General features: G+C 30.8%; 4 protein-coding genes across 14 annotated transcripts; 3 read left to right on the forward strand and 1 right to left on the reverse strand.

The window, feature by feature from the left end:
- Window positions 1-263: 263 nt before the first annotated feature.
- LOC118451286 (uncharacterized) lies at window positions 264-3,390 on the forward strand. Of its 2 annotated transcripts, none has more exons than XR_014982416.1 (8): window positions 264-682; window positions 800-1,188; window positions 1,298-1,493; window positions 1,552-1,785; window positions 1,857-2,069; window positions 2,142-2,330; window positions 2,494-2,634; window positions 3,258-3,390. XR_014982416.1 is itself a non-coding variant. In XM_085658734.1 (8 exons), exons 1-7 carry the CDS (start codon window positions 392-394, stop codon window positions 2,554-2,556), a joined length of 1,575 nt encoding a protein of 524 aa, XP_085514860.1. In that variant the 5' UTR covers window positions 264-391; the 3' UTR covers window positions 2,557-2,567; window positions 3,258-3,327. The 2 variants fall into 2 exon arrangements, 1 of the variants encoding a protein (XP_085514860.1); XM_085658734.1 differs by having other exon boundaries at window positions 2,494-2,567; window positions 3,258-3,327.
- rempA (intraflagellar transport protein rempA) lies at window positions 2,616-9,456 on the forward strand. Of its 2 annotated transcripts, XM_035887684.2 has the most exons (12): window positions 2,616-2,634; window positions 3,258-3,529; window positions 3,652-3,893; window positions 3,977-4,295; window positions 4,367-4,583; window positions 4,663-5,533; window positions 5,606-5,744; window positions 5,819-6,301; window positions 6,380-6,666; window positions 6,748-7,024; window positions 7,094-7,995; window positions 8,097-8,409. In XM_035887684.2, the coding sequence occupies exons 2-12, from the start codon at window positions 3,266-3,268 to the stop codon at window positions 8,407-8,409; spliced, it is 4,314 nt and encodes a 1,437-aa protein (XP_035743577.2). In that variant the 5' UTR covers window positions 2,616-2,634; window positions 3,258-3,265. The 2 variants fall into 2 exon arrangements, with proteins under 2 accessions (XP_035743577.2, XP_085514854.1); XM_085658728.1 differs by lacking the exon at window positions 2,616-2,634 and having other exon boundaries at window positions 8,097-9,456.
- On the forward strand, window positions 8,276-20,444 carry LOC118449885 (uncharacterized). Of its 9 annotated transcripts, none has more exons than XR_014982421.1 (7): window positions 11,529-11,723; window positions 13,091-13,312; window positions 15,957-16,064; window positions 16,922-17,059; window positions 17,607-18,030; window positions 18,175-18,267; window positions 19,994-20,444. XR_014982421.1 is itself a non-coding variant. In XM_035885049.2 (5 exons), exons 2-5 carry the CDS (start codon window positions 13,117-13,119, stop codon window positions 17,864-17,866), a joined length of 702 nt encoding a protein of 233 aa, XP_035740942.1. In that variant the 5' UTR covers window positions 8,276-8,417; window positions 13,091-13,116; the 3' UTR covers window positions 17,867-19,918. The 9 variants fall into 9 exon arrangements, 3 of the variants coding, with proteins under 3 accessions (XP_035740942.1, XP_035740912.1, XP_085514870.1); XR_014982420.1 differs by lacking the exon at window positions 19,994-20,444 and adding an exon at window positions 18,448-19,919; XR_014982419.1 differs by having other exon boundaries at window positions 17,607-18,267.
- Nasp (Nuclear autoantigenic sperm protein) lies at window positions 8,946-20,669 on the reverse strand. Its single transcript, XM_035885095.2, has 3 exons — window positions 20,438-20,669; window positions 9,886-10,608; window positions 8,946-9,785 (listed from the first exon to the last, which is right to left on the reverse strand). The coding sequence occupies exons 2-3, from the start codon at window positions 10,606-10,608 to the stop codon at window positions 9,108-9,110; spliced, it is 1,401 nt and encodes a 466-aa protein (XP_035740988.1). The 5' UTR covers window positions 20,438-20,669; the 3' UTR covers window positions 8,946-9,107.
- Between the last annotated feature and the right edge of the window lie 2,118 nt (window positions 20,670-22,787).

Below are 22,787 nucleotides of genomic sequence, written 5' to 3' on the forward strand. Positions count from 1 at the left end.
TTCATTTTAAATATGTTTATTAATGTACAATAGATCTGTAAAGCAAAAAAAAAATAAAGTAATATAAAATTGAATCAGAGAATGAAATAAAGATAATAAATCTAATTTATCAATAATAGTGTATTTCTGTAATAGTATAATATATTTGTATAAATGAGATGACAAAGAAAATATTTTCTAGTTACAAAAATAAGTAGAGTGACATTTGTTTTTAGAATATTATAACATCTATGGCCATATTGCATTTTTTATGAAAAGATTTGTCAAATAATTACTACATCTATTAAAGTTCAATATACATATAAAAAATTATGCAAAATATTAATTTAACATTAATTTAAAACAGTATGTTTCCATATTATTAAAATGTATTATCAAGAAGTATAAAATCATGTCACAGCACCAAGACCGTGATGAACAAGAAGCTCTTAAACAAGATGAATTTTTTAAAGAAACATTAATAAGTGTAAAGTCTTTTATATTAAAACTAACATCTGTGACAGATGCTCAATTATGCAAAGTTTGGCTTGACAAACTAAATCTCTCTTCTTCTCAACGCAGTCTTAGAAATGAGTATCTTCTAGAATTATATCAGCAATTAAAAAGAGGTCATGTAGGAGGTGTATTTAGTGAATCTCCACCTTTAGGTTCTCTTATACCATTACCTAAATCATATCGCATGGTAATCTCATATTTATATATTTATATGATTATTAATTATATTATAATAACTAATGTATAATATTATTTAAAATATAGTTATATATATTTTTCTTAATTAAATAACTTTATGATTTAGGTTAACATTAGTTCATCCTTAAGTGATCTGTCAGATTTTAGTACAACGTCATATCACAAATGTGAGCGAAGCAATGACTATAAAACATATTCACAAAATACTACATCGAGAATACAAGATACAAATTCTACAAGTACAAGTCAATGTTTATCTACATTTAAACCATCTTCATCAGTTCAATTTTATAATGATAACAGAATAGATAGAGATCAGTTTAGAATACATAGGCATGATACTGGTTCACTGATTGCTACCATTAAAGAATTACAAATGCAAAATAAATCTTTACATCAAGAATTATTAGAATACCAAGAAATTAATACAATAAATGAAAATTTGCATACTAATATAAGGCAACTAACTTCTGAAGTTACTGCACTGAAAGCTAAGTGAGTGTAAATGTAAGCTTTATAGATTTTTTACATTCAAAAGAAATATAAGATTATTTATAAGAATATATTTGTGTAAGAAGAATATAACATTAATTTATTTTGTTAGATTATTAGAGACACAAAAAATAAAAAATGTTCTAGAATTTACTCATAAAGAAAATGTTCAACAGTACAAAAATAAAGTTGCTGAACAGTTTTCTAAACTGAAATTTCAATTACATGAGGCTGAATGTAAAAATGAAAATTTAAATAACAATTTACTTACAATGTCACAAGAGTTGGACAAAATTATTCATGATAAGGTAAGAAGTAAAAAATACTGAATATAGAAAAATAAGATTTTTAATAGCTTTTCCTAAGGAAGAAGAGATTAATGCAATAAAGAAGCAATGTATGGATAAATTAGAATCCATGCGCCAACAATATGAAATTCTTTTAAAAGTAAAAGATTTAGAAATAAATACACAGGTAGATTTAATTCGTCAGAAAGAATTGGAATTATCTAAAAAGGATGAAGAAGGAAATAAGAAAACTGAATTATTGACAAATAAAATTAAAGAGATGGAAATTAAGCTTGAAATAGAGACAAAAGATGTAATTATTTATAAATTACAGATTGTTGAATATTACTTTTTATATTAAATGATTTAAATATATACTTTCAGGATGGTAAATTACGAGCTATGTTAACAGATCAAAATGCAATAATGAAACAAGAATTTGATAAGATGAGAAGTGAAATGGAACTTGTATCTCAAAATCAAAATGAGAATTTAGTTTCTAAAATGATAACTTTGAAGAAGACTATATTAAAGCTTCAAAAATCGAAAGACAAACTTACATATGATTATGAAAAAAAAATTAACCATATCCTTAAGGTTATAACATTTACAATTAATATGATTTTGTAGTTCAATTTTTCTTTAAAATTTATTTTTTTTGCAATACAGGACAAAGATTTGGAAATTAAGTCATTGTATATACAATTTCAAGGACAGAAGACTGACTTATGCACATCTTTGTGTTCAGAAAAACAATATGAATTAAATTCTCTTGTCGATTCATTAGAAGAAAAATATAAACTGCTTCTTGTAGCAGCTGATGCAACAGCTGAAAATCAGCGTCAGAATTACCTTAAGGTAATTGATTTGTGTAATTATATGCTTTAATCATTGAGTACTGCTTATACAAATATTTTTTTTTTTACTTACCCAACATTTTTCAATATATATATATATATATTTTTTTTTTATTAAAAATATCTTAAAATTTTCTAATATACGTTTTTTTGAAAATTTTCAGAAAATAAGCATATTAGAAAATGAACTGTGTCAATTGAAAAAAAATATTCAAAGTAATGATTAATGAATATAATGGTAATGTATTCTTATTACTATTTTTAGTGTTTCTATAATAATGTCATATACATTAATAAAAGGACGCGTAAGTACATTATTATTTTAATCTATATTTATTATTTTAATTATTAAGTTCTAAATGAATAAAATTGAATAAATTAATTCAAAAAAACCATAAATGGGATATACATAATCGTATTATAGAAGAATTATTTAAATAAATAATATAACTTCATCATTTGTTTCAAATTATTAGAATTTTGGCGCCTTTCATGAAATATAATGCAGTAATTAGTAATGAGGTTATAAGATAGATATCGTTTAATTTGGCAATCCTGCTTGTCATGTTTATGTTGGTTTCTATAGCAACCTATTTGACAACAAAATCAAATTGGTTATTGGAATCAAGCCTCGATTCCAATACAATTATACTTTCCGATTGTTATAAACTTTATAATCAAGCGTAATCGATTGTGAAAAAGAAAATAGTGAAATATTTCGATTTTTTACTTCATCAAAAGTCTTTTATATAAATTAATATATTTTGTGATTAGCAATATTTTTATTAATGAACAATGTATATACATATACATGTAATCTTATTGGTTTAATATATTTTTAAAGACAAAATGTGATCAAAATGATAATCAAAAAATATCTTATAATTATTTTTATGTAAATTTTTAACCATCTGCACTCATATAACAGATAAAAAGATGTCTTTATATTTTGATACACGGGTGCAAAATCCAGAAACTGCTTCAATAAGTACTCATGCAACATGGCATCCTAATTATCCGCTGTTAGCTGTAGCAGCATATTCCCAAGACAAGGGAGGATTTGTAACAGTTTATGACGATCAAGGAGAGCCTTTACAAGATGTGGAATCTTCAAGACATTCTGTAGCTCAGGTAACTGCTCTTGGTTGGCATCCTGATAGAAGATGGCTAGCTGCAGGATGGGAAAATGGAGAGCTACGGGTTAATAATTTTATAATCTTATTAAAAAAAAAAAAAAAAAAAAAAATTTGGAGGTGCAACCTTATTAAATGTGATTATAAGTGATATTAATCAACTATATATGTATTATTATTTAAATATAGATTTGGCCAGGTGATACAGGTACCACTGAATTTAATGTGATAATAACACCTCATCATGATCCTATAACTATTTTACAATGGAGTCCACATGGAAGTCGATTGGTATCAGCGGATGCTGCTGGTTCTATGATAGCTTGGAAAATTGATTCTAGGGGTCAATTGCTTATGGTTTTTCATCATGAATTAAAAGGATCTTTCATACATATTGCATTTATTCCAATGAAACCAAGCATGGATTATAAGTAATTTGAATTATTTGTGAAATGAAGCATAATTATTATTTACGTAGATGTATTATATATGTAATATGGTAAATAAAATTTAGTGATTTGGCAAAAGCTGCAGTAGCTGGAGATGAAAGAGCATTAGATCTATTCAGCTATTGGCGTCCCAGAACTGCCGCACCAACATCTATTACAACTCGGAAAGATAATCATGTTTTTTATATTGGAACTTCAAATGGAATTATATATTTTATTGATGCTCAAGGGCAATGCATGGAAGTTCTCAATACAGATGGTGTTACACTACACTTTTTATTGCATCATCAAATAAGAGATTCTATCATAATTATGACAGAAGGTTTAAATATTGGATACTACCAAACAGATCCAATTACTGGGCAATTAACAGAAATAACTAAGGTACTTTCAAAGTGATTAATATATTTTCAGTCGATATTCGTGTGCATTTATTATTTTATACTTTTGATCAGGTGAAACTTAGTGGTCGAAGTGATATACCTCGTACTGGTCCTGCTATATGTTGGGTTGGTGGTAATACATTAGCTGTTTTAACTGGAGAACTGGGAGTTCGTTGTTGGGATCTTCATACTGGAGACACATATGTTCTGTCACCTCCTGATTCATTGACTGGTAATCTTGCCACACCTCAGGAAATCTGTACAAGTTTATCTTTTTGCAAAAATAATGGTATTTGTTGTGCATTATAATTCACTAAGATATTTTCTTTTTTATAATATCCATTTATATTCTATTAAATATAATGCAGATACATTAGCTGCTGGGACGAACTTAGGTACAATTTATTTATGGAAAGGAAAAGTTGTAAATGACTCTGATGAAAATCGTTGGCCTAGTATTCCAGAGTCATGTACAATTCATGGTACTGTCAAACAATTGATGTGGGGTGCAACCTTATTAAGAAATCCCCTTCTAGCGGTTAACTGTATTACGAATGTTTTTATTTTACATCAACAATCAATGTGTGCTGCATACAATGACGGGGTGTGTGCAAGCCAGCTTAGTCCAACACAAATTTTACTGGAGGTAGACGGAAAAGTGCATACACTCAAAACCGACATTCAAGTACAGATTGTTGCTGTGAATAAAGAATATGCAGCTGTTTCGTCTAGTAGACAAGTTGTAGTTTATAAGATTAATAAGGATAATATGTTAAGTGCAAATATTATAGGAAGTTTTGCTTGTGATACTGAAAAGATATTGATTTATGAACACACATTGATTATCTTGACGCCATTCGTTATTCAATTGCGCTCAACAGAAGGTACTGTTACACAAACATTACCTACAATGCCGGAGGAAGGAGAACCAATTACTATGGACCTTACGGGTCGATATTTGACAGTCGCTTCATTAAATGGTATCTTAAAAATTTGGGATTTAAGTAAAAGGGAAATCGAACTACATACTAGGGCTATGGCAACATACGAAGCTATTAATGACTTTGCTGAAATTATTGAAGCCAAATGTAATTCCGATTGTCGATGTGTGTCTATTACTGTTGCTATGACCAATCTAATGCCTAGTTCAATTCTTTATGTATGGGACATAGAAAGTGATCAAATGCATGAATTTGATTTTGCCAGGTCAGATGATGTGATCGATGATGAATCTGCACTGTAAGTAATAATAGTAAAAAATATAATAACTTTTCAATATTTTGTCAATTTATAGATTTATTTATGTTTCAGAGCTATGAAATGTAGAGGTAGATTGGTTACCGCTCATTGTTGGGATTTTGAAGATCCCAGGCTCTTAGTTTGTCGTGCACAAAAATTGGAAACAAGAGAATCTAAAACATCATCAAAGTCAACCAAAATTGATGACGAAGTATGATCCACGTTTTTTATTACTAGTTTCTAAACCCTTACACTTATTCAATTAAGGATTTTCATAATTTTTAGGCCGCTGTAGTATTCGTTTCACTATTTGCTACTTCTGATTACGGAATTGCTATTCAAGACGTAAAATCAATAGAAGACGAGAACTGCAGATTATTGGGGGTACAATCGCCCCATATAATAATTTTAAATTCTGAACAAGTACTTGGAAAGGATAGTAAAATTATGCGATTACTTATGAGAGACTTCGAAGAGCTTGAAGATTGCGATCCCGTTACTAAAAAAGCTGTTCTAGATTTTAGTTTTCATATTAGTGTGGCTAATATGGATGAAGCTTTTAAAGCTATAAAAACTATTAAAAACGAAGTTGTTTGGAAAAGTTTAGCAAGAATGTGTGTAAAGACTAAACAATTGAATATGGCTCTTCTATGTTTGGGCCATATGAAACAAGCTAAGGCAGCAAAGGCATTGAAACAAGCAATGCAGGATGACAGTTTAAATTTAGAGACTAAAGTTGGTATATTAGCGGTCGAACTTGGATTGTATGTAAGTATTCATTTGAGATTAACAAAGTTATAATCTATAATTAAACAGAAAATATAATATACGTCGAATGTTTGACAGAACGATGCTGAACGTCTTTTTCGTGAAGCAAAAAGACTTGATCTATTGGGTAAACTTTTGGAAGCTCGTAATAAATTTAAAGAAGCCATAGAATTAGCATCGAACGAAAACAAAATTCGGGAAAAGACAAGTTATTATAATTATGCGAAGGTTCTTGAATGGGAAGGAAAAGTTGTAGAGGCTATCGATATGTATACAAAAGCTGATTGTCATAGATCTGAAGTGCCAAGAATGTTACTTTCAAGACCAAGAGAACTTGCAGGATATCTAAATAACTGCGACGATCCGTAAGTATTATATATGTACAATTTGAATACTATTTTTCTTTTTTTTTTTTTTAAATAAACAATTATCTTATAACATTTTAGTCAGATAAAAAATTGGCATGCTCAGTACATAGAATCGACCGGAGATATGGAAGCAGCTTTACGTTTATATGAGCAAGCTAATGATACGTTGTCCATGACAAGATTATTGTGTTATTTCAATAGAGAAGATGAAGTATGCGATCTTGTATTAAGAACGAACCATGCTGCATCTGCATATCATTTAGCTGCACATTATGAATCGAAAAATAATGTATCGCAATCTATCCATTTTTATACGATAGCAAAGGCATATACAAACGCAATTCGTTTATGCAAGGTAATGTATATGCGAAAGAGTTATAGTTTAATTACTGTCAAATAATGTGTAATATTTGTATTTAATTAGGAACATCACATGTCTGAAGAATTGTGGCCTTTGGCAGTTTTAGCATCCAGGCAATCGCAAATAGAAGTTGCGAAATATTACGAAGAAAATGAACAATTGGATAGGGCTGTTCTGCTTTATCATAAAGCTGGTTTATTACACAAAGCTTTGGATATAGCTTTTAGGACACAACAATATAGTGCTTTACAGCTTATTACTATGGACGTTAATGCCGATTCCGATCCTGTCCTTATCGAGAAGTGTGCAGAGTATTTTGTACAAAACGATCAAATAGATAAAGCTGTTGATTTATTTGCTATTGGTAAAAAGTACATGGAGGCATTAGAATTAATGCAAAAGCATAATGTAACGTTAACCGAAGATCTTGCAGAAAAAATGACAACAGAAAAAGTAGAGAATGATGCAGAACACGAGAAGAGAAGGATTAATACATTAGAAAAAATCGGTGAAATAGCATTTGATCAAGGAAATTATCATTTAGCTACTAAAAAGTTCACACAAGCTGGAAATAAGTTAAGAGCCATGAAAGCTTTACTTAAATCTGGCGATACGGAAAAGATTTGTTTTTTCGCACAGGTTTCAAGACAAAGAGAAATTTATATAATGGCAGGGAATTATTTGCAATCATTGGATTGGCAAAATCAACCTGAGATTCTGAAGAATATCATTAATTTTTATTCGAAGGGCAAAGCAATGGATTTGTTAGCCAATTTCTATGTGGCCTGTGCTCAAGTGGAAATCGACGAATTTCAAAACTATGAAAAAGCTTTAGATGCATTAAATCAAGCAAGTAGATGTCTTGCTAAAGTAATGGCACCCAGAGATCCTGATCTTCATAAAAGAGCTATCGACTTAGTCAATAATAGAATGGCAGCAATAAGACGTTACATAGATATTAAAAGGTATATAAATATTTGATAGTTTTTTTTTTTTTTTTTTTTTTTTTCCATAATGTTTTATAAAATAACGATACTTTGTAAATAGAATTTATTTTCTTTCATAGATTATTCGACAGAGGCGAAACGGAAACAGCGATATCGCAAGTTCAACAATTACTTGATTCTCAAGGTTCCGATTTAGAACAATCTGTACGTCGTGGCGATTTGTTTGCTACTATTACTCAACATTATGCGAACATGGGAGATACAGAAAAAGCTCGGGCTAGTGTTGAAGAATTAAAACGTTTGGTACCTGGCATAAATCTCAGTTATTATTATAATGTTAATTTGTTAGAAGCATTGGGATATAAACCATCGATTCAATATCAGGAAAGTTCTGATAAAGACGATGATATTGAGGAACTTTTAGGCGAATGAAAACGAAAGTAAGTGCATTACTTGTACCAAATTTTTACGTATCACAATTATTATGTAGTTGTAAAATATTATCATGTAGCAACGACGTACAATTTGATTCCGTCCATAGTGATATTTGTGTATTATTCTAATCGTTAACGATAAAATAATAGTTGTAATCATAAATAATAGATTTCGATGGGTTGAAAAACCAATATGTTCAAGCATTTAGAAAAATTCAGAATGTCAATCTTTATTATTTAAACTTAGCACACGAAAACAACCTTAGATTCACTCCTAACAAATTACATCAAAGTCCTATTGGCGAAAACTAGATCCATTTTTTATAGAGCAATACAAATGCGTTATAACTAAATGTATCGCATGATAATAAATAAATGAACGTTCACGATATTTCATGTAAAAAATGGAGAAAAAGAAAAAAAAAAAAAAGAAAAAAAAAAAAAAGAAACATATTTTGTAAAGAAATTACCTCATATATTTTCCATTGATGAAAAAAAACAAAAAAGGAAAAAAGAAATATTAAAGAGAATTCTAAAAATAATAAAAAGCTCGAGGCATTGTTATTGAAATAAAAACTGAGTTTTGTTTTCGTCCTATATTAAATATCATGTATAACAAAATCTAGTTCACCCAGCGAAAGTCTCGCGAAAGTTCGTAATAGCTATTTAAACCGTAATCATTAAAACTTTCTACGTTCAGACAGTTTTTTCGGGTGTGGGTTTTTTGCATGGCGGCAAAGAGACTTCCGTTTCAGGCTCGTCATTCTTACGCTTTTTTCGCACGAGATGCGATATATCGCTAGCTGGTTTTAATATTTTTTGATTCGTCGAGCTACTAGCCGATGATGATGACGTATCTGAACTAGGTCCAGCACCATTCGAACTACCACGTGAAACTTCACTTTTAAGACTTTCTATAACGAGCTTACAAGCTTCCTGTTTAAAATCTTGCATATCTGTGATCTTCTCTCGAATCTCTGGAAGGAGATCTTTCAGTTCTTGGATCTCTCCCTCGACGGTATAAAAAGGATCGTCAGTCTTTGGTGGTTCAGTGATCGCTTCTAGTTCCTTTATACGAGATTCCAAAAGCATAGTAGCTTTATTAAATTCTTCTATGCTAGAATCAAAATCATTTCCCAAGGAATGAGCTAATCCCAATTGATAATGAATTTCAGCAATAGCTCTAGGCTCGCGTGGATCGATCTTCTCTAATAGATTCAAACATCCTTGTAGATCGTTGAGTGCTCCTTTGTGATTTCCTCCTTCCATGGCTACTTCCCCAAGTAATCGGTAGGAATCGGCCAATAATTTCCATCCTGGTGGTCCTCGCTTCAGCAATACTAACTTTGCTAATTCTAGCACCTCCCAAGCGACCTTTTATTCAATACAAATTATTTCATTTATTGTTTTCTCTCTCAGATTGATATTCTCAATCGTCTATTAATTGGAAAAGGAAATTATTTATTTATCTTACCTGAAGATTGTTTACCTCGTCCTCTTCTTCATCTTTAGTTATATCCTCGGTATTATCGTGTTGACCGTTTTCTTGTATTTTTCCGTTTTGCTGTTTCGATGAAGTTGCCAAAGCATCGGTGGTTTCATTATTTTTAGGAATATTCTCACTTTCAGGTTCTGATGAGGTTTTCATTTCTTTTTCATCATGTTCTTTCTTTTTTACATCTTCTTCCTTAATTTCTTTATCTTGTTCATCCTTCACATTTTTCTTCGAAGAGCCATCGTCGGTAGTTGTCTTTGTGGTTTCATTTTTCTTATTTTTCTTATCTTCATCTTCCCCTTCTTCTTCCTCTTCTTCCTCTTCTTCCTCCTCATCCTCCTCCTCCTCCTCCTCTTCTTTTTCATCCACTTTACTCAGCTTTTCCTCTTCAGCTTCATCTTCCTCATCGTCTTCGTCGTCGTCCTCTGCATCTTCCTCACCTTGAGCTTCCTCAGAACCCGGTATTCCTCCTCCCAAAACACCAGTCTCCTCTCTAGCGAGACCTAGGAGTGCACGTCCATAGAGAAGATATGGTTCGCCTAACTCGTCCGCCGTATCACCATGCTTCTTTGCTAGCAATTCGCAAGCCTGGGCAAGTGCAGTCACGGCCATCGTGTAATCACGTACAAGAAGATGTCGCCTACCCTGAGAAATCGCGGTTGCAGGATCGGTGAATGGTACGTTGTCTGCGATATCGGCCATCTGATAATAAAAGGAACAGACATTTTAATTTATTTCTAAATCTTCACTCATGAGATTTAAAAATTTAGATTTCTTCTCATTTCGAGAATTGGGAAAAGGAAGAAAGAAAAAAATAATTTATTAAAGTTTAAACATTTCTCTGTAAACTCGAAATAAAGAAAGAAAAAAAAATTATAATAGATATATTTATTTCTGTTAACACGTTGAAGTAAGAAATAAGAAAGTGAATTAAAATAAAAACATCAAACTTACTCACCAGTACCTAATTAAAAAGATAAGCTTCAATTTGCAATTATTGTGTTCTTAACGTTAAGTGAGAATTAGCAAAAAAAGAAGAAGAAAAAAAAAAAAAAAAAAAGACTATTGCCTACTTCAAGTCTTCTTTTTATTATAATTATTTACTAGTCCTCTTTACTTAATCTGCATGTATGTATGTACAATGAGAAAAATATACTATAATATAAAAGATCATGATGTAAAGCAATAATTAACTTTACTGAAATTCATTTGATTTATATTTATAATTACACTAATATGATAAGATCAAAATTCCATGGTATCATAAATCACGATTTTTTATATTTCAGATTGAATTTTCCCATTGATGTATAATATTTTGTAATTTGAATGAAGCTAAATCAGTTAGGAAATAGATGTAACAATAAATAAAATAATTAAATATAAGTGAATGTTAAAGATAAAATGCAAAAAGGGAGAGAGATGAGCGAGGGAGAAAGAGAGAAAGAGAGAGAAAGAGAGAGAGAGAGAAATAGAAAGAAAAAAAAAGAAAGATAAAAGAGGGTTGTCCGCAGCATCCGGCTAGAGGTGGGGTGAGTTCGGTCGATTTTCGTACGCTTCGCAAAACGCAAGATGTAGAGGGCGTTCTCGCAGATATTCCAACGTTGAAAAGGACGACTGTAGTGGCGATGCTCGCAGCGAGGGTCAGTGAGAAAAGCGAGCGAGAGAGCGAGGATCAGTGTGGTGCTCGCGGCTATCAGTGGGCTGCCAGTGGTTGCCCTGGGCACCACCTGCGCGGATGGAGCCTACTCGTGTACCCAGGGGCCCTGGTCCGCGTCTCGTTTTTCTCTTTGCCACGCTCGTTCTTACCTTTGCAGGTAATCTTATCCTTCTCTTTTTTCCATCCTCAATCGCTCCTTTCTTTTTCTCTCCGTCCTCTCTCTCTCTCTCTCTCTCTCTCTCTCTCTCTCTCTCTCTCTCTCTCTCTCTCTCTCTCTCTCTCCTTCTCTCTTCTCCATTTCGTCTTATTTTCTCTAAATTCTCATTCGTGGCCGATAAACGTTTTACGTAAGAATCACAACCGTACACATTCCCTCACAAATTGTTATAATTTCTTCATTAAAGGAAGATGAAAATGTATGTTGTAACACGATGAAACATCTTCGATCGAATCTTCCATTCTATTAATTCTTTCTTGGTGACAATGTGAAATAATAACAGGAAGAATGTCCTTTTTTTTTCATCTCGAAAAAAAGCATTACCCATTTTTTTTTCTATTCCGATTAGAATATGATACCGTTGCAACGTTGACAAATTCGCAGGGTGTAACGCACAGTAAAAGTATGACGCATCGAAATACGAGTATTGTTGAAAAAATTTATTATTGTATAAATATTATCTATGCGATGTCGCGTAAATTCTTTCATCTCCAGACACGTGGTTGAAGAAGCGACGAACTAATCTCTCTTTCAACAAATCATATTCATTAATGTTAAATACCTGAGAACTTTTTCTATTATGCAACAAAGATGAATTTTCGTTCTCGAACTTATCGGGAGAGATAGGTCAAAAGGTCAGGACTATCTCAGTGTATATACATGTATTCGCGAATTCGCAAGGACCATGTTTGTGCTAGCTAAGAAAAGGTTTAACATGCATATAGTTCAGAAAATTTTTTCTATCTCTTTTGCTCTTTTTTTTTCATCATCAGAAGTTCAACACGACCAACAACCACCGGTTGAATTCACCGAACTTAACACTTTTTCACAACGAGACACATACGTGTGTAGTGTTCGTGTGTTTACGAAAGTGCTTCTTTAACTCTATTATTCTGAAGAACTCTTACGCCTGTACTACTTGGAAAATTTGTCTTGTCTGAAAATCTGACGATATTTTTAACGAAAAAACACGAAAGTGACACTTTTTTAAACGTCCTACTTCCCGAACGAAGATCAAAGTTTACAAATAAAAACGTCGAAGTATAGTTAGCAAGCGGTCGATTCTCTTTTGAGACTTTGTTATTCCGAGTTCGAGAAACATTCACTATGAATAATCACTCTGAATAATTATTCGCGGTATAATGAATCAGACTTTGCTTAATTTCAAATTTAATACGCTGGTTTTTTATATAGAAACTATTCAATCCTCTTTTTGTCACGATCCATATCATCTTAGAATTTAATTTGAATAAAATCGTCTTCTCTGTCATTTTTCTTTATTGACATATCAATCTTTTGTTTTTCAGCAACCGGTTTGTTGTGTGGAGCAATAATGACCGATCATTGGGAGGAGGTTGGCTGGGATAAAGAAGCCCTCATTCATGCCAATGTTAGTCTCACATGGTTGGATGATCAAGTGGCAATGTTAGAGGCACCACCTGCTCACAGAAATCATCATCGTGGTAGACGTGGCTCTTTCTTGGTACCCATGCACGGTGGAATCTGGACGATGTGCGTCTCATTATCGGGTGAGTGAATTTTGTCTTTGAATCTTTATCTCGTATTATCGTCAGATTTAATTTTCTACAATTCGAATAACGTGACAAAATATTTTCGGATCGAACAAGCATATGTTTATTTCGATGCGATGACTCACTTCGAAAATTGATTTTTCAAGGCATATCTTTCTCAAAGTACTTCCATATTTTTATGCTTGTTGACATTACAGAGAAAGAGAGAGAAAGAGAGAGAGAGAAAGAGAGAGAGGGAAACAAGAGCGATTTAGAGTTGCGTGGGCGTGTCTACTCGAAGAGATACCACCTTGACTCTGTCTGTCCCGGTTTTATCGATCACTCGATTAGGATCTATACATTTTATCGGAAGTATCTCATTCGGTATTGCGTGACCGTGAACATTTCAGATATTCCTTTACGAAAGTCGAGCCTCAAGTGACAATTGCCTTTTTGATCGTACGAATTAATTGTTTGATTAGAATATAAATAATTTTAATAGATGCCATTTGTAATTGTACATATATTTGAAAGCTTTTTTAATTATTTCTAATAGCTATATTACATTAATACATTTACAAAAAATGTACAGTTAATTCCACTGTATTTTTTGTTTAGAAAAAATTATGAAATTTATTAGATGATTATATAGATTTATGCAAGATTGGTTTTGACAATGAATACGTTAAAATAAATTAATACCGATGGTTTCTCAATTTTTATATATATATTTTTTTTTCATTTTTAATTTACGTTTATAAGGAAATTATTATTACTGTTTTATTATTATTTTATGATGTATGGCTGTATATGTAAGGTCATATCACTTAATATGTTTATTTATAAATTTCAATATTATTATTTTGATATATTTGAATTATTAAAATATTAAGTCTTCCGAGTATGACGAGTATTTATTTATTCTTTTTTAACCAATATTTTATGTACGGCGATTAAAAAGGATATATATAATATCAAAAACTTTTTAGAACAATGCGATCACAATTATAAAAAAATTAGGCTGTTCGTTTAACGCGGCAAGGAGAATGAAAAGAACTTTATGTCTCTATCTCTCAATGAAAGTGAAACGAACGATACAGCGAATAAGGAGAAAAAAAAAAAAAAAAAAAAAAACGAGAACCTTTCAGATTCTTATACTTCGATCTTATATTAAGAATGTTTCATAAGATAGAAACAGATCGAAGATTTTGTCAACATCAAAGTCCAATTTGAAATTGAGGATTAATGTTATTTCAGCTATTTTTGAATAATTAATGAAATAAAGTCAAGCATTCGTGCCTATGATGACAATAACGACAATGACAATGACGACGACAGAAACGGCAGAGGAATCCGGAAAATTTAATTGAAAAACTCGACTGCCCCTTCCTTCCTCCCCCCTCTCTCTCTTTTTTTCTCTAGATTTAATTTCATTGCAAAGAAAATTATAGAACGCGCTATACATTTACCTCATATAACAAACCGAGTACGCATTCAAACTATGAGAATGTTTTGCCTTGAAAATGAAATAAAAGGATAAAAGGGAACGTCGTTTTTTTTTTGTTAACCGCGTTATGCAATAAAGACGGCACCATTAAATTTTGTTATTGTAAGGTGAAACAAAATGAATTGAAAATTTATTGAAAAACTATTCATATTTTTGCTGCATTGTTTTATAGTTAGATTTTATATAAAAATTAACAAATAAACAATGTATTCGCATGAAAAGCTACAAAAAGTATCCATTTATACTCGTAAGAATTACATTACAACATTTATACAATGGTAGATATCTAAATGTACTCTATAAAATTTTAAAATTTAAAAATTTTAATATTGTAATAGATTCCATATTCCAATTAATACTTATGTACACTTTATACTATATCTTTTTTATTGTTTAGCTTGCAATACGTGCGAAAGATATTCTGATATTTTGAAATTAATTTAATATGAAAAAAAAGCTGATCAAAAAAGTTAATGCAAACATTCACTTTTTTTCTTTTTTCTTTATGAATATCATATTTTAATATTTCTTTCATGCAGAATATAATGAAATAAAAATAAAAAGAAGAAAAAAGAAAAGAAAAGAAAAAAAAAAATAAATAAAATTAATCAATTTCGATTAACATAATGCCGCGCGAAATATGTAAACAATAAACCTAATCTATAAACGATCGATTTCATTCAATTTTATGATATAGAAATTTACACAGTATTTTTGCAATGCACTTTCTTCCGAAAAGGTCGTGATATCACGCGTATGTTCGAATTTAGTAAGACATGAAATTGGAGATTTGGAAGGTGCGTGCAACGAGATAATTGGTTTCCTCGTACGTTTTTATACCTTCGTATAATGGCTCTTGGTCACGCTAAGCACCGAGCAATACAAACTACTATTTCAACTATGAAATTGTGTGCATTCTCTCTTCCCCCCCCCCCCTTTCTCTATGGTCGTTCGACCTTTTCGACCGGAGTAACGTCGTACCGCTAAATTTGATCAATTATGAATCATCGAATCTATAAAAAATAGAACATAGAACAATAATTCGAGATAAAAAGAAAGAGAGGGATCTTTTTCTTCTGTTTTCTTTTTTTCTTCTTTCTTTCTTTTCTTTTCTTTTTCTTTTTTTTTTTTTTTTTTTTTTTTTTTAACTTTCAGACGACGAAATACGACTACTGGGTCAGGTGGGCTTTCCGCAAGAGAGATGCATTAACTACTTGACACCCGACGAGGCACACGAAGAAATCCGCGTTGCGTGGCAGAATCGTGAGTCAAATCGACATTTCTTTTTCTTTTCTCATCTCGAAGGCGATTCTCGACATGATTTTTAAGAGCCTTTATGACATCTTTTATTTTTTGGAATTAATGGTATTGGCTTTAATCGAATTAGGATTATGTTATATAGATCGTATATAAATCAACTGTATTATACGAACGTCAAGTTTATAAAAACAAATACGAAAACGTACGATTCGTATCATGGAAATTATTTATTAATCTATTATAATAAAGTACTTAAAAATATGTATCTACGAGTTGTTATCGATTTGAGTTTAAGGTGAAAAAAGAAAAAATTAGTAGTTCATAAACAGCAGTTTAAATTGCTTTATTTCATGGAAATAATGAAAAGTAGGAACAAAATACTAGCGTCTGATGATTGTTTTATAATGAGACTTTGGTTCCGAAGGAGTTAATAAAAAAGCAATTAGTGCCGATAAGAATTCGAACAATAGAGGTTATTAAGATTATATTGAAAAGTTCATTTATTTGAATATCTAAAATATAAAGAAATTTAAAATGACGTTATTTAAAATTTTTAATAAAACTGATATATTAGGATTATGTTTCTACAAATTAGAATTCTATAAAAAAAAAAACCCATCAATTTTTAAAACGTTGAAAATCTTGAAATTGTACCGAGCCGTTCTAAACAAAATTTTGATTATAACGATCCTTGACTTTATCAAAGTTGTTAATTAAACGCGATCTAACGTTTCGTTAATGAATTTTACTTTCGGATTTTCTATATTACTCTTGAATTATTTTATTACTTCATAAATAATTTAATCACGATTAAAAAGTTTAAATTACATATTGCATAGTGACCTATTTTATCGTTACAGGGATGCAGAATTTAAGTATTTCTTGCTCCCTCGTTTGTCTGATAATCCTCGGCACCGCCGTGCTAATAGGATTTTTTGGCTTGTGCAGACATCAAATATCAGCCGTTCTTGTTACAGGAGTGATGTATTTATTGGCAGGTGAGATATCGATCGTGAAAATTAATCTGTTAAAGCATAATGACCATACTCGGTTCATAATTAGCGAAATATTCGAGTCTCTCCAATTGAAACAATGGGTTAATTTTAGCAATGCGTGGAATGTTTCATGATGAGTCGTAAAGTAGCAATTATTTTTTACTTTTCTCATTTTCTCTAATGAAGAAAAATATTGATCGAACGAATGATCGATATTTGATAATAATGAAGAATGACGACGAATCGATAAAAATATTTTATGTATATCGTATATATTATTTTTGTACGTATATTAAATACGTATATGAATCATACACAAAGCTAGTCAACTGAATGTTTACGAGTAACTTGTAAATCGATTATAAGTTAAAGGATGTTCGATGAAAACAGTTAGTCTTGTGAAACAGTAGAAGCAAGAGGGAAAATAGTATGATGAAACGATATACATTTATTGTCAGTTGCCTTGGTCTGATGTATGAAAGTCTCATAAAATTTGGAGGTTAAAGAGTACTTAAGAACAAAAATAATAGAAAAATTTATGAAATTGCAGCGACATTTGCGCTCTTCACGTTGACCATCATACACTTCAAGAGAGCTCAAGACCGAGGTATTCGTATAATTAATGGTCCGGAAGATGGCGTGATAGGCGGACCGGTGTCACGTGCCATTCTAAAAGCACGTCGTTTTACGACCTCTTGGAGCATGGATTTTGGATGGGGTGGTGTAACCCTGTGCGCTCTCGCCTCGGTAGCTTGGATTTTGCTTAGCAAGATAATGCGTTTTAGTCCAATCGCAGCCATGATTGCGTAGCAGTGGGAGGCCTTCGAGGTCTAAGGTCATTTTGCGACTGGTGTCTATTGCGATAGAGGATTTCTGAAGTAAGATGAGAAGAACAAGGAGAGAGAGAGAGAGAGAGAGAGAGAAAAACTAACCTTTCTCAAGGTACATCGAAGCCAAGAAGAGGAATAAAGATCGTACGTACGTGCGTCTCTTTTTACGCGTGATTTGAAATCACACGTAATTGGATGTGATAAAAAAAATATATGCGAGATACGATAGTATAATACTAGAGATCGATGATGTGTCGGTATAAAAATATCGTTCCATTGCACTTCCAGGGTATATAGGTTATATTATTGAACCTCGGAGTGTAACTACGATCTAATGATTTGATAAGGATTTAAATACGAATCGTCCGATGAAGTTCTGCAGTAAGTCGATGACCGATCATTTTTATAAACATTATATATTTAATACGGAATATCGGCGTGCTGCTGTACTTTTACCATTTTAGAAAGCTTTTGCATTTGATGGCGATATAAGTGTTTGTAAATGTCGCGGAAGATACACACGTAATTATGATCATAGTTATAAAATTTCGATCTTTACAGTATCAGAAAGTCACGTTGGCATCCGTTTTGAAAAATCTCTATCGAGCATGAATATTCAATGAAATTGACCATCTCGAAGGCACTATAAATTTCTCTATACAAAAGAACATTAGTTTATGTACGCTTCGTACACTTTTTACTTAAGTTTCATCTTTACGAAACACATGACAGAATAGTGGCAGGCAGTTAGATAATATTCTAAATACAATATTTTGTACCGGTTAATGAGAATCCCAATCATTCTAGATAGCTTATTTTGACATGAGTAAATCCTGATTGGAAGGATTAGTTTTATGTAGGTATTTTTAGAGATCAAATTTAATTTTCATTCTTGTTACTATGCCTATGTATATTTTTATTAAAGGTCTCATTCTTAAGAGTATTTGACATTCAGGGTAGGGTATCAGACTGAAAGAACAAACAGTATTTGCCCTTGTATTTTAGCTTTTGTTTACAGTCAAATTATGTCATATTGCAAGAAACAGCTACTTAACTGATCAAAATTTGAGAACAATTAATACAGATAAATTAAATGAAAATCTATTTATCATTTGATGAAGCTTGAAAAGTTAAAAATACAGTAACTGTTTCTGGTAATTTGGCTTTAGTCAATTAAAATAAAAAAGGCGTATTGAAGAGTATAAGGATCAGCTGATTAATTCTAAATATATCCATAGATGGCTTTTCTTCTGTATATAGTTGCATTAATTTCTGTAAAATTTATGAATTTTTTTTATATATATTAGTAAAATTTAGTAGCTAGCAAAGTCACTTAATGACAATTAGTATGATTGAAAATGTATACTAGTTTGTATAATTATCATTATCTTGTTAATAGTTATAATATTTTGCTTTTTCCTTTGTATTCTATATTTCTAAAATAGTTAAAAAGCAAAGTAAAATCTGTTAAACTTGTTCTTTCAAGGTTCAATCTTGAAATATAATACAATTTTATTATTCTCTTATTTAGTACAATCCAATCGCCTTATAAATAGAGTAATAAGCATGTTTGTAAAGTGCATAGTTTAGTATAACATCGTTCCAGCCAATTTAAGCAACGATTGAATATGTGCGATAAGAAAATAGCTTTTGCTACGACTTGTTACAGCGAAAATGAAATTTAAGCCAACAAAATATATTGCAAATGAAAGGATTGTGAATTATGATTCGTCCATTAATGTTTAAGGAAGAAAAAAAAAAATAAAATAATCAGGTATTTTGGATAAACAATGCCTGACACTTGGAAAACGAGCTTTGGTAATAAATAAGAAATTTAAAAATTTTTAACGATAGGTGCAAAACTGTTGTCCAAGTGATCATAAAGAAAAATATTATTTGAAAGGAAAAAAATTTTTTCATAAATAACATTTTCTTAATTATCATATTTTTTACCTGATGCTTGTTGTTTGTTATATCAGAGTTAATGTATCGCAAATACAATAAAAAAACACCTACAAAATATAGATATATTATACGTAACAAAATCCTTCCATTACATTCCGGATTTAAATAAGATATTAAAATTATTATATTTCGTAATTTACAGTTGCAATAAAAAGTGAGGTTATGTTTCGCAAGCGAGATGCCATTTGCAAAAATAGAATTCAATGTGTGCGTATCAACTTTCCCTTGTACGTGACATCGAATTATCGAGCACGTGATAATTTTGCATGTGTTTTATAACGAGTGCCATTCGATATGAATATATTCACGTATTTCTGCGACATCGATACAAACGAATCACTCAAACGTAGACAAGGGATATTTCGCGCCTTCCAAAATTTGGTAAACAATGGAAACACGAAATCGTGGCCTTATTGGAAGATTACGATTAAAAATAAGTTCATCGAGATAATAGATTTTTTAAAAATAAACCTTGGTGTTAATATATTAAAGAAGTATTAAAGAAAATAAAAGTCGAATTATAACGGCTTTTATTTCCGGAGAGCTCTAACCTCAGTGTATTTAATATAACGGAATTTACACATACCTTGCTTTTTCTATGAAAATAAACAAGAAGCCACAAGACAGGTCAACAACAAACGATTTTTCTTCGTTATTTTCAAAGAAAACAATTAATGTTTTAATGATACACGTATATGTATATATTTCTTTAATTCAAACGAAAACTATCTACTTTCGAACCGTTACGAGAAACAGATAATCAACCAGCAACAACCGGCACAAGAGGACAATTTCTATGTGAACACGATGAAATTCCCATCGTACGAAGTAAGAGACACCTAGCGAGCATGAATGTAAGTTTATCATCATTTTCTAACATCGACGTCCACATATAGTCCTCGATCTAGAAGTTTCTTTACTCAATGCTACGGTAAGAAGAATTGATTCTTGAATGATTTACATGTAGTCCGGCCAATGAATTGAATCAGTAAAAGGAAACAAATGCATGTGATTGGGACAAGATTAATTGTATTTACAATTTTCAGAAATTGTAACACATTTAATGTTTAAAAATGATCCATGTAAATTCGCTTCTGTATTCAACAATTGATTATCGTATGTCAACCAATAACTGGAGTTCTTTGCTTACACTCGAATGTTTTATTTATCTCTACTGACTCAATTTTGAACGGACTGTTAATATAACGTTTCTCTATATTAGTGTTAGAACTGTTTGAGAAAACTATTGTAAGCTTGTGTTTATATGATACTTTTGTATTATGTTTAAACGTATAATATGTCGGTTAAAGTTTGTATGGAAATTTCTTAGACGTTCTATATATTTTGTAGTTGAAAAAAAAAACACAATCGACAAAAGGATACGCTACGATAAGCAATCATTGTTTGCTTTATTAGTTTCATTTTAAAATGTTTTTTTTTTCTTTAGTGCGTTGCCATCTTCTATGTGAACAAAAAATTAAGTCGGTAGGTGAATGAAATTTTTATTACACTTTCCGTAAATTATCTAAATTAAGAAAGCAAACATGCCTTTGTTACATAAGTGTTCTTTAGATTCAACTCTTCTTTACTACCTCGTGTGTTTTCGCGATTTTATTTTAAACGCATTCATTTTTTTCCCTTAAATACCAATCATCGTGTATTCCATTCCATTTTGTCATCATATTAAGTAGTTATGTTATTATCGAAAATATGTTCTGTTAGAATAGAATTAATATAAAAGGGATTATTAGATTTATTGTAAGAATCAAAAGATCTTCTTCGATTTTGAATTTTTTCGAGAAGAAGAGTCCGATCCTTTTTTTTTATATTTTCCTCCGAAAAAAGTTTCTTATTGTTTTTCGAAGAAGTAAGACTATTTTCCTTGCTTTTGATGATGCTGTTTTGTTTCTTGTTATTATAATCAGACCAATTACGTTGAAAACTGATAAATATTTCATTCCAGACACATAGTTCCTCAACTAGAATAAATAAAAAACGCTATTTATTTTTTTTTCTCAACTCTTTCTTGTTACTTATCAATGGTACGACAAATATAAATAGTTTTTTTTTACCATAATTATTTTAGTATGTAGACACTATGTGTATATATATATATATATATATATATATATATATATATATATATATAAACTTATACAGAGTAAAATAAGAACGTATATGTATATAAATATACAGTGTGTACTGAATTTTTTTCGTCAAATTATGAAAGCACATTTTATAAGAGAAAATAAGATAAAAATTGAATATCTATAGATACTGTTACAAACTTAAAATAAAATATTGAACATAATCTAAATGAACTCGAGCATTTTTTTACAAATTTTTAAACCATGTACATACTCAATATCAATGTACATATGTATTTCTCATTTCAAACACTGCATTTTGATGTTTCTATTTGAAAATTGGAGGTTAACTATTATTAACGATATTAACCATTGGTGAATTTACAGATAAGATAAATATAATCTATCGTTTAATAATTATAATTTTTATAATCTATCTTTTTCAATATGCAATTAAAAAATTCCATCACCTATTGCATACATTGCGTTAAATATTCCCATATAAAACATTGATAATTAATTTTCTTGTAATACATATATTTTTTTTTGTTTTCACTTAAAAAAAATTATACTTTCGAAGTTCGACGATAAAGATTTGGAACGTTTGGTGTATAATTCCACTATCGAATATTACCGTATAAAAGCAATATCATGAGTAGAAACGATCCTGTTGGAATTCCTAAGTTCGGTAAAAGAGTGTAAATCAAATTTAGAAAAATAGGGCCCTCGTAAAATACAATTCCATTGATAGTATTTACCAGCCACGGTAGATAAAGATAAGGAATATTATATTCATCAGCTATAGCTACCATTGTCGTTGTTATTAATCCCGTAATTACATTAGCTGCG

Source organism: Vespa mandarinia, chromosome 8 (genome assembly GCF_050613455.1).
Source record: "Vespa mandarinia isolate Hongniang chromosome 8, ASM5061345v1, whole genome shotgun sequence".
NCBI lineage: Eukaryota > Metazoa > Arthropoda > Insecta > Hymenoptera > Vespidae > Vespa > Vespa mandarinia.

What these genes read in the sequence shown, in the direction of transcription:
- LOC118451286 (XM_085658734.1), top strand. Translation starts at nt 392, where the DNA reads ATGTCACAGCACCAAGACCGTGATGAACAAGAAGCTCTTAAACAAGAT. An exon ending in TTGAAATAGAGACAAAAGAT is followed by an intron (nt 1,786 to 1,856) that starts GTAATTATTTAT and finishes ATATACTTTCAG; the next exon opens with GATGGTAAATTACGAGCTAT. An exon ending in AGCGTCAGAATTACCTTAAG is followed by an intron (nt 2,331 to 2,493) that starts GTAATTGATTTG and finishes GAAAATTTTCAG; the next exon opens with AAAATAAGCATATTAGAAAA.
- rempA (XM_035887684.2), top strand. Translation starts at nt 3,266, where the DNA reads ATGTCTTTATATTTTGATACACGGGTGCAAAATCCAGAAACTGCTTCA. An exon ending in AAACCAAGCATGGATTATAA is followed by an intron (nt 3,894 to 3,976) that starts GTAATTTGAATT and finishes AATAAAATTTAG; the next exon opens with TGATTTGGCAAAAGCTGCAG. An exon ending in ACGCAATTCGTTTATGCAAG is followed by an intron (nt 7,025 to 7,093) that starts GTAATGTATATG and finishes GTATTTAATTAG; the next exon opens with GAACATCACATGTCTGAAGA.
- Nasp (XM_035885095.2), bottom strand. Translation starts at nt 10,608, where the DNA reads ATGGCCGATATCGCAGACAACGTACCATTCACCGATCCTGCAACCGCG. An exon ending in ACGAGGTAAACAATCTTCAG is followed by an intron (nt 9,786 to 9,885) that starts GTAAGATAAATA and finishes ATTGAATAAAAG; the next exon opens with GTCGCTTGGGAGGTGCTAGA.
- LOC118449885 (XM_035885019.2), top strand. Translation starts at nt 11,645, where the DNA reads ATGGAGCCTACTCGTGTACCCAGGGGCCCTGGTCCGCGTCTCGTTTTT. An exon ending in GCTCGTTCTTACCTTTGCAG is followed by an intron (nt 11,724 to 13,090) that starts GTAATCTTATCC and finishes TTTGTTTTTCAG; the next exon opens with CAACCGGTTTGTTGTGTGGA. An exon ending in CCGCGTTGCGTGGCAGAATC is followed by an intron (nt 16,065 to 16,921) that starts GTGAGTCAAATC and finishes TTATCGTTACAG; the next exon opens with GGATGCAGAATTTAAGTATT.